General features: G+C 57.2%; 2 protein-coding genes across 2 annotated transcripts; both read left to right on the top strand.

Annotated features, from left to right (window-relative positions):
• Positions 1 to 203: 203 nt before the first annotated feature.
• Positions 204 to 5,826, top strand: BPIL3 (bactericidal/permeability-increasing protein-like 3). Its single transcript, XM_015296593.4, has 16 exons — positions 204 to 396; positions 670 to 789; positions 1,104 to 1,698; positions 2,013 to 2,117; positions 2,225 to 2,365; positions 2,520 to 2,583; positions 2,870 to 2,930; positions 3,142 to 3,233; positions 3,789 to 3,971; positions 4,045 to 4,098; positions 4,189 to 4,359; positions 4,615 to 4,682; positions 4,943 to 4,985; positions 5,062 to 5,125; positions 5,230 to 5,306; positions 5,458 to 5,826. The coding sequence occupies exons 1-16, from the start codon at positions 327 to 329 to the stop codon at positions 5,491 to 5,493; spliced, it is 1,944 nt and encodes a 647-aa protein (XP_015152079.2). The 5' UTR covers positions 204 to 326; the 3' UTR covers positions 5,494 to 5,826.
• A 991-nt stretch (positions 5,827 to 6,817) lies between these two features.
• On the top strand, positions 6,818 to 16,144 carry BPIFB4 (BPI fold containing family B member 4). Its single transcript, XM_046903057.1, has 19 exons — positions 6,818 to 6,900; positions 7,474 to 7,669; positions 8,181 to 8,652; positions 9,009 to 9,113; positions 9,195 to 9,338; positions 9,721 to 9,781; positions 9,912 to 9,972; positions 10,151 to 10,242; positions 10,559 to 10,771; positions 10,983 to 11,036; positions 11,471 to 11,641; positions 11,739 to 11,806; positions 11,907 to 11,949; positions 12,459 to 12,522; positions 12,639 to 12,715; positions 12,793 to 14,719; positions 14,951 to 15,073; positions 15,814 to 15,915; positions 16,046 to 16,144. Exons 2-16 carry the CDS (start codon positions 7,561 to 7,563, stop codon positions 12,814 to 12,816), a joined length of 1,758 nt encoding a protein of 585 aa, XP_046759013.1. The 5' UTR covers positions 6,818 to 6,900; positions 7,474 to 7,560; the 3' UTR covers positions 12,817 to 14,719; positions 14,951 to 15,073; positions 15,814 to 15,915; positions 16,046 to 16,144.
• The last annotated feature ends 45 nt before the right edge of the window (positions 16,145 to 16,189 follow it).

Consider the following 16,189-nt stretch of genomic DNA (forward strand, 5'->3'; position numbering starts at 1 on the left):
GCCTTAATTTCAGACAGAAAAGACTCTTCTTTTACCTGAGCATGTCTTCACAGCCACGTCCACATCTTGATACAGCCCCAAACCACACTGTTCTGTCCCAGCAGCGGTGCGTGCACATCCCATGAGCACTGGACTGACGTCTGCTGCTACACCTATTGGTCGTTGCTCAATAATTTACCCAACTTCTAATATCTGTAAGGAAATATTTGCAGTGGAAGTCACCAGAAACCATGTCCTGTTTGTTTTGCTCCCCGCTAACTATTCTGGATGCCCTCGGTGACATCGTTTGCCTCATTCCTATTGAAAAGCTCTGTATATAAGGATGCATGCTGTGGATCGGCTGCAGAAGGCAGGGACAGCAGCTGGACACATCCTTGCTCTGCAGAGATTGGTCAGGTAAGAACAAAATTATTTCTCAAACAGCATGCTCTTTGCTTCTGCTTCTGCAAACCCCAGTGCTTCCCAAAGGAGAGGCCTTGATGTCAGGTTATGACTGTGAGCTTTTTAACAAAAACTATTAGTCTTGCCTGCTGCAAGAGATGGAGAGGTACCAGGAGCTTTCTCTCTGCCTTTGTCTTCCCTGAGAGGCATTCCTCCTATTCTATCCTCCTTCCTCCTCCTGTTTCCTGCAGCCATCACTGATAGCAATTGCTTCCTCCACTTAACCAGGACCGAAGATGGGTGTGCTCTGGGTGGTTTTCCTCACTTGTGGCCTGCTCACCTCTTCTCAAGGACTTCCTGGGAGCGCTTCGGTGTCTGCCAGGGTGAATAAAGACATGCTAGAAAGTGGTAAGTGTTTGGAAGAGGCAGGATTGATCTTCATTTTGAGACCACTTTGGCTCTTTCTGTCTCTTGACCACGTTCAGAAAATCAGGATCTGGCTCAGATCTGTTCAGGCTGCAGTGACAATGCTCGTGATGTGCATTTATATAGCACTCTGAACATGGCACTTAAGATGCTGTGCAGAGGCTGGAGCACCACTCCTGTTATATAAAGGGGAGAAAAAAGGGGCAGAGATGAGGGGAAGGATCAGCCAGGCTGACACAGCTTGTTTGTGTGCTGGGTGCACGTGGCTCACAGTGACCTCTCATCCATTTCTTCAGCCATTACAGGGCCACTAGCCAACGGCAACCTTCTCCAGGGGCTACTGGGTGGTCTGCTCAGCCCTGATGGACTTCTTGGTGGACTGCTAGGCCCCAGTGGACTTCTTGGTGGTCTACTTGGTGGCGATGGACTTGTTGGTGGTCTGCTCGGTGGCAACGGACTTGTTGGCGGCATCCTAGGTGGTGATGGACCCGTTGGTGGTCTCCTTGGTGGTGATGGTCTTGTGGGTGGTCTCCTTGGTGGTGATGGTCTTGTGGGTGGTCTCCTTGGAGGTGGTGGACCTGTCGGTGGCGTCCTTGGCGATGACGGTCTTGTGGGTGGTCTTGTTGGTGGTGATGGACCTGCTGGTGGTCTCCTGGAAGGAGATGGACCTGCTGGAGCTGTTGGTGGTCTCCTTGGTGGTAATGGACTTGTTGGCGGTCTCCTTGGTGGCGGTGGACCCGTTGGCGGTCTCCTCGGCGGTGATGGTCTTGTGGGCGGTCTCCTCGGCGGGGGTCTCCTTGGAGGAACTGGTAACCAGGGTCAAGGCTCACTTCTTGGAGGAGGTCTCCTTGGCAAGGATGGTCTGCTGGGAACTGTGCAAGGACTCACAGGGTGAGTGAGAGTGGTAGACGTGTCCCCGAGCAGCTCTCCATCATTGGCCATGCCTGTGGTCTGGACATGGCACCTACATTGTCCTCTTAGGGCGAGTTCATAAATGAGGGTTGAGAAGTTGGGAGTTTCTGCCATGAGGCTGCATGTGCTTATCGTGAGCTGGCCCTGGCTGAAAGGGAGCCCCACTGGCCCAGGGTGCAGGGGACCCCAGGATCACAGCTGTGTGACCAACCACAGCAGCGGGGGCTGAGAGGACCCCAGGGAAGTAAGAAGTAGCAAATGTTATTCACTGCCTTTCCTTGTTCCAACTCCAGGCTGAGAATTGTGAACATCACTCTCCCCAAAATAACTCTGCGCTTCCTGCCAGGCATTGGTCTCCAGCTGAATATCTACACCCAGCTGCTGATAGATGGCAATGGGTAAGGAGCATTCACTGGGGGCATAGAGCAGGGCAGGGGCTGCACCATCTTGTTGGAAAGCAGATGGCTAGAAAACCCTCTGAGATGTGTCCCCTTGGGCTGTGCAGCGCCGTGGGCAGCCTGCTCCAGCTCCAGGTGGAAGCAAACATCACTGCAAGAGTGCGGCTGGCCCAGGACAAGTCGGGGGCTCTCAGGCTGGTGGTTGAAGACTGCAAGACCCTTCTTGGAGACATCAATATCCGTGTTGGGTAGGTCTGTAGGGGAGTTTTGGGTGATATTTGGGCACTGATGTACGGCCCTGGACGGTGCAAGCAAGGCCTCGCATTTCTCTTGTTCAGAGTACACTCATTTTCCAGCTGCTCGCCTTTATCTCATTTTGTTTCCTATTTTCCTGTTACCCAGACCCAAAGTGCCACTCGTGGAAAAAACCTTAAAGAGCGTCCTCGGGAGCGTGCTGCCCAGGCTGGTAAGGCTGGGCGAGGAGCGTCACCGCTGTGGGTGGCAGGGCTGTTTGCACAGCTGCAGGCTCACCTGGGACACCCAGCCCCACTGCCACCACGGCCCCTGGAACGTGAGCAATGTGCTCATGTGGTGGCCCCTGTGCACCCGTGGCAGTGGCAATGTGGAGCTCTGCCCCAGACCCAGGCAATCCCAGTGCGAGCAGTAGGGGGTGACGAGCCCCCAGCCCTGGTGACACCATGCAGCCACGCTGCTGTGTGCTGGGGGGCCCTGACACCCCTCTGCTTCCCCAGCTGTGCCCCGTTGTTGACACCGTGCTGGGCGTCGTGAACTCATTGCTGGGCTCTGTCACCTGTAAGTGCTGACGGCCCCCTCCTCTCTGTGCGCCCCACTGGGGTCTGCCCTGCACTTAGCAGTTTTTGCTGCAGAGCAGTACTCACAGCCCCTTGTCTGGCTGGGCTGGCTGCAAGCAAGGGCTGCCTACAGTACGGGGTCTTTGGAGTCCACAGTACTTGTGGGCAGCTCCTCCTTGCAGGTTAGAAGATCTCCTCCCTGTGTCTTGCAGCCGTGCTTCCTCTGGGGGCTCTGGGAAACCTTCAGTACACACTGTCGTCCCTTCCCATCATTGGCGACAAGTCCATCCAGCTGGATCTGAATGTAAGTGCTGCCTTCGAGTCATTGGGTTTGGGTAATTGACCTCTGCGGGGTGGCTGCTTGTGGAGGAGTGCTGGTACAGCTCTATGGCAGGGTGTTCACAGGGCAGCACAGCCCAGCCAGCTCCGTGCTCCTGCCACTGCTGGGTCCGTGTCTGTTCCATGTTTGCTGATCCTTGAGGGCAGCATGAGTCAGACCGGCTGGATGCTGGCTAATTAAGCGTGATTGCAGCACTCGTGGTGTCGTTCATCAGAAAAGCCCAGTGATAGCATTTTGTACAGGAGCAATGGGTCGCCATGTATAAAAAGGTTCCGTCTGTAAGAGGTTTGTAGAAGCTGGGTATGTAATTAATAGGGATTGTAATTGCACAAGAAGGATTGTCAGTGTGTCTTACTGACCGGCGGATGTCACAGTGCTTTACACAGAGAGCTGCAGCGAATGCAAGCACTGCCTGTGCCAGAGCAGTCGAAAACAGCAGTGCAGTGACTATTGGGGTGCTGATTAATGACACAGGTGGCACCACTCATGTCAACCCCCTGCCCTGCTCTGTCCCTGCAGCTCCTCCTCAGGGACGCGGAGGGCAACGTGGTGGAGCCAGCAGGAGATCTGTCGATGCCCGTCACTCTGCCACCAGCTGTGGGTCCTGGGGCACAGCTGGGGCTATCGCAGGGCGTGCTGGGTGCTGTGCTGGCACTGGCACAGCGGCAGGGAGCCTTCAGCATGGACATCTCCAGCTCGGCGGTAGGTCGGGGCAGGGATCAGGGGTGCTCCCACCACCCCCCGTCTGGGCTGACCCCCATCACCGCTCCTACAGGTGCCCAACAGCATCCCGCTGACCACCTCAGCCCTGCTCTCAGCCTTCCCCCAGGTCAGCCCCCTTCGTAGCATCGGTGATATCTGTGTTTCTGACGCCCCGACCCCAGCCATGCCAAGGCTCTGATGGCACCTTTCCCTCCAGCTCAGCACCGTATTGCCCGGGTCGCTGCCACTGGCACTGCGTGTGCGCCTGGCTGACACACCCGCGGTGGCCGTGAGGGACGGGAAGGCCACTGCCACCCTGCGAGCAGCCATCGATGTCCTCGCACAGCGCCCCGGCTTCCCCCCACAGACCCTCTTCAGCCTGGACTCGGTGAGTGCCCTGAGCCACCCCCTGCCCTGCACATCGGAGTGCACTGCCTGGCCCCACTGCCATGCCTGTAACCGTGCAGGTGAAACTTCTGCTGAATAATTCCAAATCCTGGGGAGAGATCTGTGATGCCATCCGTCCAAAAAATGTTATTTCTAAGCACAGATGGGTGTTTTTTCACAGCGTGAGTTACTTACGAATATTCCGGGTTTTCTCTGAGGGGAAATAACTTCCTTTCCTCTGCTGTCACCATGGCAGGACGTCGTTCTGGACATCACCCCATCTGTCTCCGGCGGCCGCCTGCGCACCGCTCTGGCTGTGGACAGGTAGAGCCCTGCGGGGGGCGCAGGGGCTGGGTCTGACTGCGGGCGATGGGGCTGCGATGTGGGTGCGAAGGGCTCAGAGCTGCCCCAGCACCAAGCTCAGATGAAGAGCTTGCCTGAGGTCAGGAGAGGCTTTTGAAGACATTGTGTTGTTTTCACTCTACCTTTGTATGGATAGGAAAAATTCTGGACCAAAAAGGGTGTGAGCGCTGCTCAGTGGCAGCCACTCCAGTGGCACTGCTCTTTGTTCTTCTCTTTTGCAGGGTCAGTCTCAGGCTGGCATCCTCACAGCTCGGCTCTATCAACGTAAGTACACGGTGCAGAGCTCAGCTCTCCCCAGCACTGCCACTCTGGCTCTGACTCGTGCCTCCTCCCACTGCAGGTCTCCCGGCTGGAAGGATGGGTGAAGGACATCCTTGCGGCTGCATATGTGCCTGCTATCAACAGTACGGCGGGGGTGAACCCCCCTTCCATACCCAGCCCGTAGCCCCCTCCCCAGCTGGCGCTTTTGGGGTTTCATCTCTGATGAGCTGCTCTCTTGGTCTTGCAGACGCTGTGGGTATGGGTATCCCGCTGCCCAACATCTTCAACACCAACTTCGAGAACGGCCAGGTGGACTTGGCTGATGTAAGGCTCACACTCGTGCTGGCCCCGTCCCGAGGAGCTGCTGTTCCTCCTGTGGGGTCCCCCTGTGCAAAACTGGGCTGGTGGGGTGTAGGGAAGAGCTGGGAAAACCCGAGGGAGAAAACGGAGTCATTTTTGTCCTTCTTCCTGGCAGAACACTTTCGTGATCAACCAGAGAAAAGAGCTCTGAAACCAGCTCGTACCAGAGGAACCTCCACTTTGCTCCTGGGATGGGACAGATGGTTCCCCACAGAGTCCCGGCCATCCCCAATTGCTTTGTCTTTATTTTCTCCTGAGCACCATCTCAGATTGTCACTGTGTCCCCAGAGAGAGGGCTGCTTCTGCTCTGTCCATCCTGCTGCAGCCCAAACTGCCGTACAGGGGATGCTGCTCAGCTGCTGGATGTCAGGGGGGTCTTTCTGTGGCCAATTCTAACACCCAAAGCCTGGAACCGCAGCTGTCGTTTAGGCAGCAGTGTTGCTCTCAAATTGCTCTTTCAATAAAGCCCTTCACTGCGTCAATATTTCTCTCTGAATATTCATTGGATGTGAGGCTCCAGCTGCCAGGGCCCGTTAGTCTCTGCAGTGCCCCTGCACTGTACGGCCATGGGAAAGCAAAGTGGTTCGAAGAGCAAAGAATTTGGTAAGCTGGCACCTTGGGGAACACGTTCCTGAAGCTCAGGGCTGTGGGCAGAGGCAGCACGGTCTGCCTGGAGCACAGGGAACAGGGCTGAACCTTGGTGGCAGAACAGGAGCAGAGCAGGACTGGGAAGGAGCACCACTGCTCGCCTTTGGAGCCGGGCACGAGCTGAGCTCTGCATTCCCACTGCTTTGTTTCCGGATGTATTTTGCCCCCGTTACATAAGATGCACTGGATAGCTTTAGCTGGGGTCTGAGCAATGTGTTTTATCTCGGGAAGGCATTAGCCATCCAAGGCACCAGGACAAAAGCACTGCTGTGATCCATGGGCTGACACCCAATCCATGCTTCTCAGCACGCAGGCGCTTTCCTGTGGCTGCAGAAATGCGTTCAGGGCTGGGGCAGCAGCACAGGCTGGCAGGATAATTCTGGGGAGCTGCTTCTCAGGTTGAGCATTAAATGTCTCCTGGGGTTTTTCTGGCTCCTACCTTTGTGCTTACTGGAAAGCTGGGCAGGGCCTGAAAAAGCACCCACAGGTGTGTGTGGTTTGTGTCCGCGCCCTGATGCGGCTGTTGGCTGGCTGTGCCCACACAGCCATGGAACGGGGTGGTTTTCCAGCATCTCCTATGGGCCTGGTGGCAGCTCTGTGCTCCTGGGGTTCCTGAGCTCTTGGCAAACGGCACTGCCGATAAGGAGGGATCCAGTGACCTATTGCTCAACCCTGAGCCCCGGCACACAAATCCTCGTTTGTACTGGAATACAGGAAATCCGCAAATGCTCCTGGATGTGCTCAACCCGCCAGTCCACCTTTAGGCATCCTTCCGCTTTCCCTGCAGCAGTTTTGCTATATAAGAGCCCCCCTGTTCCTCACAGCGAGGAGGTGACGGGTGGGTGAGCTGCGAGGTCCCCCCCCCCAGGCCAGGAGTGGAGCAGGAAGACCGGAGACGGGATAGGGCCAGGTAACGGTGGTGCAGTCGGGGTGCAGAGCTTTACTACCAGCCTTATGCTGTGCTCTGATGAGTGAGAAAAACAACACAAACGAGGGGAAGCTACCAGCCATGGCAGAAATGTAGGTAAGTGATTCTGGTTCAGCTGTAAGCTCAGAAAAGCAGGTATTGAAGCAGAGCTGAAAGGCTGCATTGCAGTGCAAACTGTGTTGCGGCGCGATGAGTTTGCACACAGGGCGGGGGTCAGCAGGGGAAGCGTGGAGCAGCCTCTGGGTTATGAGCAATGATTTTGCACTGCAAGTTTACAATCATGTCACAGCGACCGGAGATGGAAGGGAGCACATTGCTCGGCTGCGTGTGAGTGGCAGCGAGCACACAGGTGTTGTGGCTGTGCAGCAATCCTGCCTGCAGACGTGCCTACGGGGGGTGCCCTCCCTCTTTACCCTTCTTCACGTGCATCCAAATCTGTTTGCTGAATGGGGCTCAGACACACGAAGGCTTTTGGTTCTCCTAAAGCTCAGATTTTCTATTCACTGAACGATGTGCACCTTGCTCAGAACCCCTCCGGGGTTCCTCTCTTCCCAGTTTCCCTCCCCAGGTTGCTGTTGGCTGCCTCTGTGCCAGCAGTGCGAGCTGTGCCCTGCATCCCACCCTGCCACGCCAGAGGACACCATGCTGACGGCTCTGAGCATCGCTGTGCTCTATGCCCTGCTGTCCCCAGCCCTGAGCCAGCTGCCAACAGATGCTGTCCTCCGCCTCAACAAAGGTGTTCTGAGTGATGGTGAGTGTGACAGCAGGATCCTGGGTTTGAGATGCTGTGCAGCCCAGCTAGGCCGGAGAGGGAGGGGGGTGGCACTGGGGCAAAGGAGCCTGAGGGTTGCATGCATACCTCCTCCTCAAATTGAATCCTGAGCCTTTATCTTGGAAATTTCAAGTAGCCAGGCTTCCAGAAGGGCTCCCACTTGACAGGGACATAGCAGTGATGCTGCTTCTCTAGGAGCTGCACCTCCTGGGGGCTGCTCCTCTGCAGAGGTGTGAGACCTTTGCCTAAGGGTTTGCCACCATGCCATGCCCCGTCACTATGCCAGGCCCCTTGCTGTCCCACCTCCACATTCTCCTGGGCACTGTGCTCCTGCCCCAGCACCTACATGGTGCCCGAGCCCTTTTCCTGGGCTGGGTACAAATATCACAGTACAGGCAGGGGTTGGTGCAGGCGGTGACCGGGATGGAGAGCACAAACCCCCCCGACCCCCACCCTGACCCTGTGTGCTTAACCCATTGTGGCTCTCCAGCTCTTGCAGGTTCCCTGCAACACGGTGCAGTCCTGCAAGGAGCCCTCGGAGATCTGCCCATCAGCGGGATGGATGGAAGCAGAGCACAGCAGGACAGCCACGGAGGGGGCCTCCTGGGTGGCGGGGGGCTGCTTGGCGGCCTGCTGGGTGGTGGGGGGCTGCTGGGGGGGCTGACGGGTGGCCTGCTGGGTGGAGGTGATGGCGCCAATCTCCTTGGTGGAGGGGGTGATGCAGGTTGTGGTCTCCGTGGTGATGGGGATGCTTCCTGGACGGCCCCCCGCAGCCGTCCCCCTCCCAGAAGCTGGCCTGTCCCCAGGGGGTCCCTTCCTGTGGATGTGCCGGGTGCAGCAGAGGGGCAGGGGGCTCTGCTGGGTGATGGAGGCCCCTCCGGCACAGCTGGGCTCCTCGGAGGAGGCTTGCTGGGTGTCCTTGGGGACGGAGGCCTGCTCAGCACAGCGCAGGGGCTCACGGGGTAAGTGTGGCTCCTGGCAGAGCTCTGAGCACCGCTGGGTGCAGAAGCTCAGGTGCGGTCGGGTGGTGATGGTTCGGTGTCAGTGATGCCAGTAAGACCCTCCAGGTTGACACTGAGGCTGCATAAGGACCTCTCAGAGGTGTGAGGCTTTGGAGCCTGGAGCTGCTTCCCGTAGGGGGAGCTCGGAGCTGTGCATCAGCACCGCTTCCAACCCACTGCCGGGCTGCCGGCAGATCTCCTGCTTTAACTCTCAAAGCAGAAGCACAAGGACAAGCAGTCATAAGGCAGCCAGAGCACAAGTTCTGATACAGCGGGAAAACAGCTGAGAAAACAGGGTGCCCTTGCTGTCCTTACAGGCTGAGGATCGTGGAGCTGACGCTGCCCACGGTGTCCCTGCGGCTCCTGCCCGGCATCGGCTTCCACCTCAACCTCTACACGCGGGTGGCCCTCAATGGCAGAAGGTGTGTCTGGCTGTGCCCCACCGCCCTGCAAGCCTGGCTGCCAGGGGGTGGAGGGCTGAGCTGCTCTGCTACCCCTCACAGCCTCCTGGGTCTGCTGGACATCGCTGTGGAAGTGAACATCACCTCGCGGGTCCGGCTGACCATGGATGGCACCGGCTACCCCAGACTGGTGGTGGAAAAATGCAACACGCTCCTCGGAGGCATGAAAGTCAGACTGCTGAGAGGGTGCGTGACATCCTGAGGGGCGTTTCTGTCCCTCGTGCTGTGTTTGAGGTCATTTCACCTGAGATTGCGTGGGGTCCTCTGAGGTGTAAGCGTTTGGCATGTGAAGCACAAAAAGCTCTCGGGCTGAGGCTGCCGCTGCTCATTTAAGGAACCTATAGACCAGTAGATAAAAGGCAGCACTGAACTTCCCACTGGCTATTTTGAGATGCCAATTAGACTTATCTCATGCAAAATCCAAGCATACACAGTGCACTTTGCTGCTGCAATTGCCTTGCTCCAGGAGGTCTGCTCTGCACTCATTTTGCAGGGAATTGTTTAGAACTCATTTACCTTGAAGCAAGCTTTTTTGTTGTTTTCATGGAGATCCTTTGTTTTTCCACAGCCTGCTCCCAGTTGTGGATAATTTACTGGCTGGTGTCCTGAACAGGCTTCTTCCTAATCTGGTATGATGGAAGGAAAAACCTTCATGGTGCAGCTCTGCGTCAGCCAAGCCAGGGCCCACCTCAGTTGGTGCACGTGATGCAGGGCTGTAGGGCTGTGCCCAGCTGTAAGCAGCTTCTGATCCCCCCACAGCTCTGCCCGATACTCGATGTTGCCCTGGGACTTGTCAATGATCAGCTGGGGCTGGTCAACTGTAAGTAGCAGAGCCTCCTACCCTGCCTTTCCCTTGGGTCGTGCTGGGTGCAGTGAGGCTGTGATGCTGCAGCCCCTCTGCCAGCAGCATGGAGCTCTCAGATCCAGGCAGAGCCTGCTTGGGGTGACCTCTGTGCTGCAGAGCTGCAGCAGCCACCTAACCACATCCCCTCCACCAGCACTGGTGCCACTGGGGTTGCTGGGCAGTATCCAGTACACCGTGTCCAGCCTGCCGCTGGTGACCGGCCAGTTCCTCGAAGTAGACCTGAATGTAAGTCCTGCACCTTCTGCTCTGTGATATCTCATGGGGTTTGGGTGTATCTCCTGGGCTGTGCTTGTGCTCACACACATCAGACCCGAGGGGGGTGTGAGAGGGTCACAGAGGTCCTGGCTCCATGCCCTGCACCTGCGCCGCTATCGTCACGGGGTTCACATTTCATGAGCTTCTGGAGAAGGAAATGCAATGGGATCTGAGTTGGCCATGCGTACGCTGATCTCACATCCATGGAACATGGAAGTTAACCGTGAAGGCAAATATTGCAACTGCTGCAACCTTTTGGCTCGTGCTTCCTTCCCTGTAACTGCAGACTGTGGTCGGCCGGGTGGCAGGAGGTCTGGTCGACTACCCACTGGGAAGACCTGAAAGTGTCCCCACACCTCCACGGGTCCCCATGCCGCCTCTGCCACCGATGCCTGACAGCAGCTCCTCCCAGCTGGGCCTATCTGTGAGCTTCCTCAGCTCAGTGCTGGCTGCCCTGCAGAAGGAAGGAGCTCTGGATCTGGACATCTCCAATGCCATGGTGAGCGCTGGCACTGCCTGCCTCTGACATTCAGAAAGCTCAGGGTTGCAGCAAGCTGCTCTCGATTTGCAGTGCTGTAGCACTTATCAGGATCTCTGATCTCTGAGAGCGATGGGCCATGTGGTCTTTGTGTATCACTGGGACAAAGTAGGAGATCCCTGCTGAAAGCCAGCATGCACCCATGCAACATTTCCCCCTTTGTCTGTGCCAGTATCCTGAGCTCCCACCGCTGACAACGCCGACGCTTGGAGCCCTGGTTCCTGCGGTGAGTCCTGGTTCCACCTCCCACTGCAAGCATCCCGGTGTGGGGAGCACCCAGAGACAGGGCAGCCCCTGCTTCATCATCTCGTGTGTCTGATGGAAGAGCTTTGACTTTGTTCCGAAGTCAGAAACCACAGCAGGCCAGAGCTGGCTCTGTCACCTTGTCCCCTGTACCTCCCCGGTCACCAAAGCCCCTTGCAGCACCCCACGGCCGGGACCAGACATTCCCAGCAGGGTTCGGGGCGCCCCAGTGGCTGAGCTCCCACCTGGCTTGAGTTCAGTGGTGAACATCCTTGAGCTGGAGCAGCACAGGAGCAAATCCATCCCCGAGAGCAGCAGATGTTGCCCAGCAGGCAGCCGACCCCATCCTTACCCTATTGCTCCCAGTGTGCTTGCTCTGCCTGCTCACCATAGGCTTTCTGCCTCCGGGTGCTGCAGGTTCTTAAGGCATACCCTGAGCCGTGCGACTTGCTGCTGAAAATCGCAGTTCCCAAAGCACCCGTGGTGACCTTAAAGAAAGATAAAGCTGCCATCCAGCTCCAGGCTACAGCAGAGGTGGTGGCCATCCACTCGGCCGACGTGCAGAAGTTTCTCTGCCTTCTGAATATTGTACGTACAGAGGGGCAGCTGTGCCAACGTGTGTTGGAGCACAACAGTGGGCAGCTGCCTCCTGCATGGCCAACCCACGCCTGTCCCCTGGCTGCAGGATGCGTCCTTGCTGGCTCAGTTTGCTGTTGAGGCCAACAAACTGAAGATGACTGCCGGCCTTGAGAAGTAGGATGCTGCTTTCTGCCTCTGTTCCTGCTGGCGTGGGGTGGGACGTGATGGTAGGATGGGCCCCCACCCCTCGCTTTGCTTCTGCTTTCTTCTGCAGGACTGAGCTCTCGTTGGTGTCTTCATCCATTGGTGATTTTGATGTAAGGACACGAGCAGCCTCAGCAACGCGTGACATCTACTGCAGAGAGCAAAGTGCCGACACAGATTGGCTGGGAGAATTAAGGGCCGATTATGCAGTGTCGTTTTTGTGTTGCATTTTTAATAGGGCCTTTCTTTCACCTCTGCAGATGCGTTTGCTCCATGGATGATCCATGAGCAATCTTTGGGGAAAAAAACCCATAGATCTGTGTGGGGAAAGGTAGCAATGGGACATGGAAACCATCCCACTCACTGGCACCAGTTGGTGTTGGGGCACACACAAACAAAGCAGGGATCCCCAAAGCATTTGGCACCACTGCAGCACTGTGGGTTTGGTACCGGAGCTGAGGAAGCCTCAGCATGGCACAGGGGCTGCATTCCTCTGCGTGCACCTCCAGTTTCTAAGCAGTTTGCATGAGTTGGGTGGTAGAGCTGGAGCAGCAGTGTGCGAGGAGCGTCCCCACACCCCAAGGACAGGGTGAGGCACGAGGGACCCCTCTTCTCGTTGCAGATCTCGCTGCTGGAGATGCTGATCAACAAGGTCTTCGATGCTGCCTTCCTGCCTGCCCTGAATGGTGAGAAAGCTTTGGTGCCTCATCCACCTCGGGGGAGCTGAGGCACCCAGTGCTGATCGGGGGGCACGGGAGAAGGGGGTGGGCAGGGCTGTGCTAACCATGCTGCTGTCCCACAGCTGTGCTGGGCCATGGGGTGCCGCTCCCACGCCTGCTGAACATCGACTTCACCAACGCTGACATCTACGTCATCGAGGTGAGCACTGCCCTCTGCACCCCTCCTCCCCAGGCACGGGAACGCCCCACATCACACTGAGCCCTCTGCCCCACCAGGACCTCCTCGTGCTGTCGGCGTGAGCCACACATTGCCCGGCTGCCCCCAGGATGGGAGCCCAGCCTGATGCTGCCCACCAGCACTTCCCTCCGCGCCAACGCGAGCAAAGCAGCTCCTCCACAAAAGCATCACGTCCTCCCTGTGTAGCTTTGAATACAGAAGGAAACACGGGTGGTTGTTGCCTCTGAATGTTGCGTTCTGGACTCTTCCTTTTGCAGACGCTCGGCAGGATGTGGTGGGCTCTGCAATCTAACGTGGGCACGTTACACGTGGGGTTATGTGACCCCATCCCAACCGCTCCGTGTAAAACCTCCTCACCTTCCCAGCACTGCTCTGCTCCTGGGGAAGGCACTGAGCGCTGCTGGGCTGCAGGGAGCACACTGGGACTGCTCTCACACTGCTGCCTTCCAGCCTGTTCTCTGCCAGCCCTGCACCCCCCGAGAGCCCCCCGGAGCTGACGTGGGCTTCTCCTGCCATCTTTCCCATTCTTTTTTCCCTTCCCAGCTCTATTTATTTCCATTTATTTCGTTCCCTCTCAAACCTCCTCTTATTGCCCGGATGTCCCTTTGGGGCACAGCCGCCTTCCTGCTCACCTCCGGGCAGCGCGTGGCTCTCCCTTAGCAGTGCACAAACCCACACACCCTCTGGTTGGCAACGACCTCATTTGATCAGCCTCACTCAGCTGCCGTGCACAGTGTGCTTGCCGGGGGCAGCCCTCCTCCTGCAGTGTGCAGACACGGGCACTCGGTGCTGGCAGCACCCCTGGGTGTATGAGCCCTAACGGCGTTGCTTTCCTTTGATTTCTGCAGCAGCCTTTAATCATTGATGAAAATTAATTTTTAAAGCCAGCAGAGCTCTTCCTCGTCAAATCCCACCTTTATTTTCGTGCTGTTAAGTTTATTACACCGATCGGGCTGGAAGAAACGAGCGGGGCTCTTTAATTACTCTTGTTGCCCGGGATGCAGGGCAATCCTCAGCATCTCAGCTCTAATCTCAGCTGGCTGCTAAACCGGACCAACGTTCTGCACGTGGGAGATGCTCCGCTCTGGTATGAGTGCTGCCAGCCAGGTGGGCACGGCCCACACCTGCACGGCTATTTCCCTGCTGTCGCACACGTTCTCTCTAAGAGTTCCTTTTAAAGACCTGAAAGCATTCTGGCAGCCTCTTGCCATGCTGCACACGTCCTGCAGGGACCCTCCGACAAATCCCACTGATTTTATTTGACACCGCTCTCAATCGAAGCTGCTCCAGCCTCTATCTTTCTCCTCTGCTCAATAATCGCAGCTGCAGGAGCGGTGCATCATTACGTGCTGATCAAAGGGAAATGCAGAAGGCAGACCGGTGAATTAAAGCCTGATTTAATTGTGCCGAGAGCTGTCATAGAGGGATTGTTAAAACGTATGCGGAGCAGGTGAAGAAGTTGTTCCGAGTGACCTAAATAACATTATTTCTCAGTGCTGATGCGCTGCAATATGCAGCTCCAATGCTGTCTTTCGTCGAGGAGACGCTGCTGGGACAAAGGTGGGTGTTGGTGGAATGGAGAGCACAGCACTGCCTCACTGACTCCTTCCTTTCTTCCTTCCTTCCTTCCTTCCTTCCTTCCCACAACCACGGTGTGGCAGCCCCAGGAGTGGCACAGGGAGATCCCATTGGGTGACCCACCGGGCCGTGGGCAGCTCCGACACGGCAGAATGGGCCCTTAAAGGATGAGTGGAGCAAAGTGGGAACAACAAACAGCTCGGCTACGGGGAAGTGAAGCTGATTTTGGCTGTGCTTTGAGCTTTAATAACGCAAGGTGCTCTCCACGAGCTGCAGAAGGACACAGCTTTGACACGTACCATTTTTTATCTGGCTGTGCCCCTTTAACTGCTCTCATTTCAGGGCCGTTCCGGAGCAGGTTGAAGCGATCCATCTCCTCGATCCAAGGTCCTCCTCCTCTTCTTCTGCTCGCTCCGCAGCGCCGTTCCTCTCCCCGCAGCCTCCCTGCGTGCCATGTGGATGCTCTGTGCCGGGCATGGGAATGAGCCCTGGTGTGAGGTGTCCCTGCTTCGGGAACCTCTGACAGGGGTGGGATGGGGGCATGGCAGTCCCTGGTGCTGGGTGGTGTGGAGTAATGGGCACACAGGGCCATGTCCCTGTGACGCGATCTCTTGGCAGGTGCTGGGATGGAGATGCGGACGCTCTGGTGTCTCACCCTTCTTGGAGGCCTTCTACCCCCCTGCTGGGGGCTTCTCAGCTTGGGAGGCATCCTGGGCTCCAGCCGTGCACAGCCCTCGGATGGTGAGCTCGGGGTTCTGTCCCCACAGTGCTGGTGTGTGTTGTGTCATGAAGTGTTGGTGCTGCATCCCCACGTTTCAGCTGCTGGGGGGAGGACCCTGGGGATGGCAGCTCGTAGGGGGAACCGTGCATGGGGCTCTACCCACCCCTGGGGCTCCCCTTCTGGAGGGCAAAGCACCCAGCACAGGGCATCAATCCCTCTTTCCTCTGCTGAGCCTCCCGTGCCCAGAGGATATCCCACAGAGCTGATGGTGACACCTTTGGCTTTGGAGGCTGCAGGACCCCGACAATGCCAAACTGCCCACACTGGGCTGCTGGCGGGGCTCACCCCATCTGTAAAAGGGCTTTAGCTGATAAGGACAGATGTGCCATTCCCACATAGTCGGAATGAAAGGCCAGCACCTCTCAGGCAGCAAGAGCCCCAGTGGGATGGAGGATGGGGTGGCATGGTGTATTTGCTCAGTAACAGATGAGCAGTGTGAGCCCATGGCTGGCAGTGGTGTTGTGGGCAGTGAGGTGCCTGGCACAGACCTGCCCGAGGTGCAGCTTTGTCTGATGCAGGACATATGCTTCACCTGGGCTGGATATTCCTGCACAAAGGCAATGGGGTCCTCCTGCTCACAGTGTCCCTGAAACAAATTTCCCCCTCCGTGAAATTCTTTCCGGCAGTGAAAGTCGATTTCTTGGTAATTGGGATTGCTTGGTAATTGGGATTGCTTGGTAATTGGGATTGCTTGCTGCAGGAGGTCTGCTGGGCACCGGCCTCCTCGGGGAAGGTGGGCTGCTGGGCACAGGGCTCCTGGGCAAGAAGAGCCCAAGCGCAGATGGCAGTGAAGGCACTGGAGGTGAACCCCAAAGCGCGGGGCTCCTTGGCACAGGGCTGCTGGGTGAGGCAGATCGGCAGTGTGCATACACCTGGGGGAGGAGGGCTCCTGGCAGCCAAGTTGGCACGGTGACACAGTCTGACTGTTGCAGGAGGACAGCCTGGTGGCAGCGGTCTGCTCAGCACAGGGCTCCTCGGTGGGGAAGGACTCCTCGACAGTGGCATCCTTGGAGAGAAGGGGCTGCTCGGCACGGGGCTGCTCGGCCAAGGGGGCAATGGAAGTTTGCTTGGGCTGG

Source organism: Gallus gallus, chromosome 20 (genome assembly GCF_016699485.2).
Source record: "Gallus gallus isolate bGalGal1 chromosome 20, bGalGal1.mat.broiler.GRCg7b, whole genome shotgun sequence".
Lineage (NCBI taxonomy): Eukaryota > Metazoa > Chordata > Aves > Galliformes > Phasianidae > Gallus > Gallus gallus.

Bases quoted from the DNA above. Each gene is read 5' to 3' on its own strand.
- BPIFB4 (XM_046903057.1), top strand. From the start codon at position 7,561: ATGCTGACGGCTCTGAGCATCGCTGTGCTCTATGCCCTGCTGTCCCCA. The intron at 9,782-9,911 runs GTATGATGGAAG...ATCCCCCCACAG, and splicing joins ACAGGCTTCTTCCTAATCTG to CTCTGCCCGATACTCGATGT. The intron at 11,807-11,906 runs GTAGGATGCTGC...TTTCTTCTGCAG, and splicing joins ATGACTGCCGGCCTTGAGAA to GACTGAGCTCTCGTTGGTGT.
- BPIL3 (XM_015296593.4), top strand. From the start codon at position 327: ATGCTGTGGATCGGCTGCAGAAGGCAGGGACAGCAGCTGGACACATCC. The intron at 2,366-2,519 runs GTAGGTCTGTAG...CCTGTTACCCAG, and splicing joins GACATCAATATCCGTGTTGG to ACCCAAAGTGCCACTCGTGG. The intron at 5,126-5,229 runs GTACGGCGGGGG...TTGGTCTTGCAG, and splicing joins ATATGTGCCTGCTATCAACA to ACGCTGTGGGTATGGGTATC.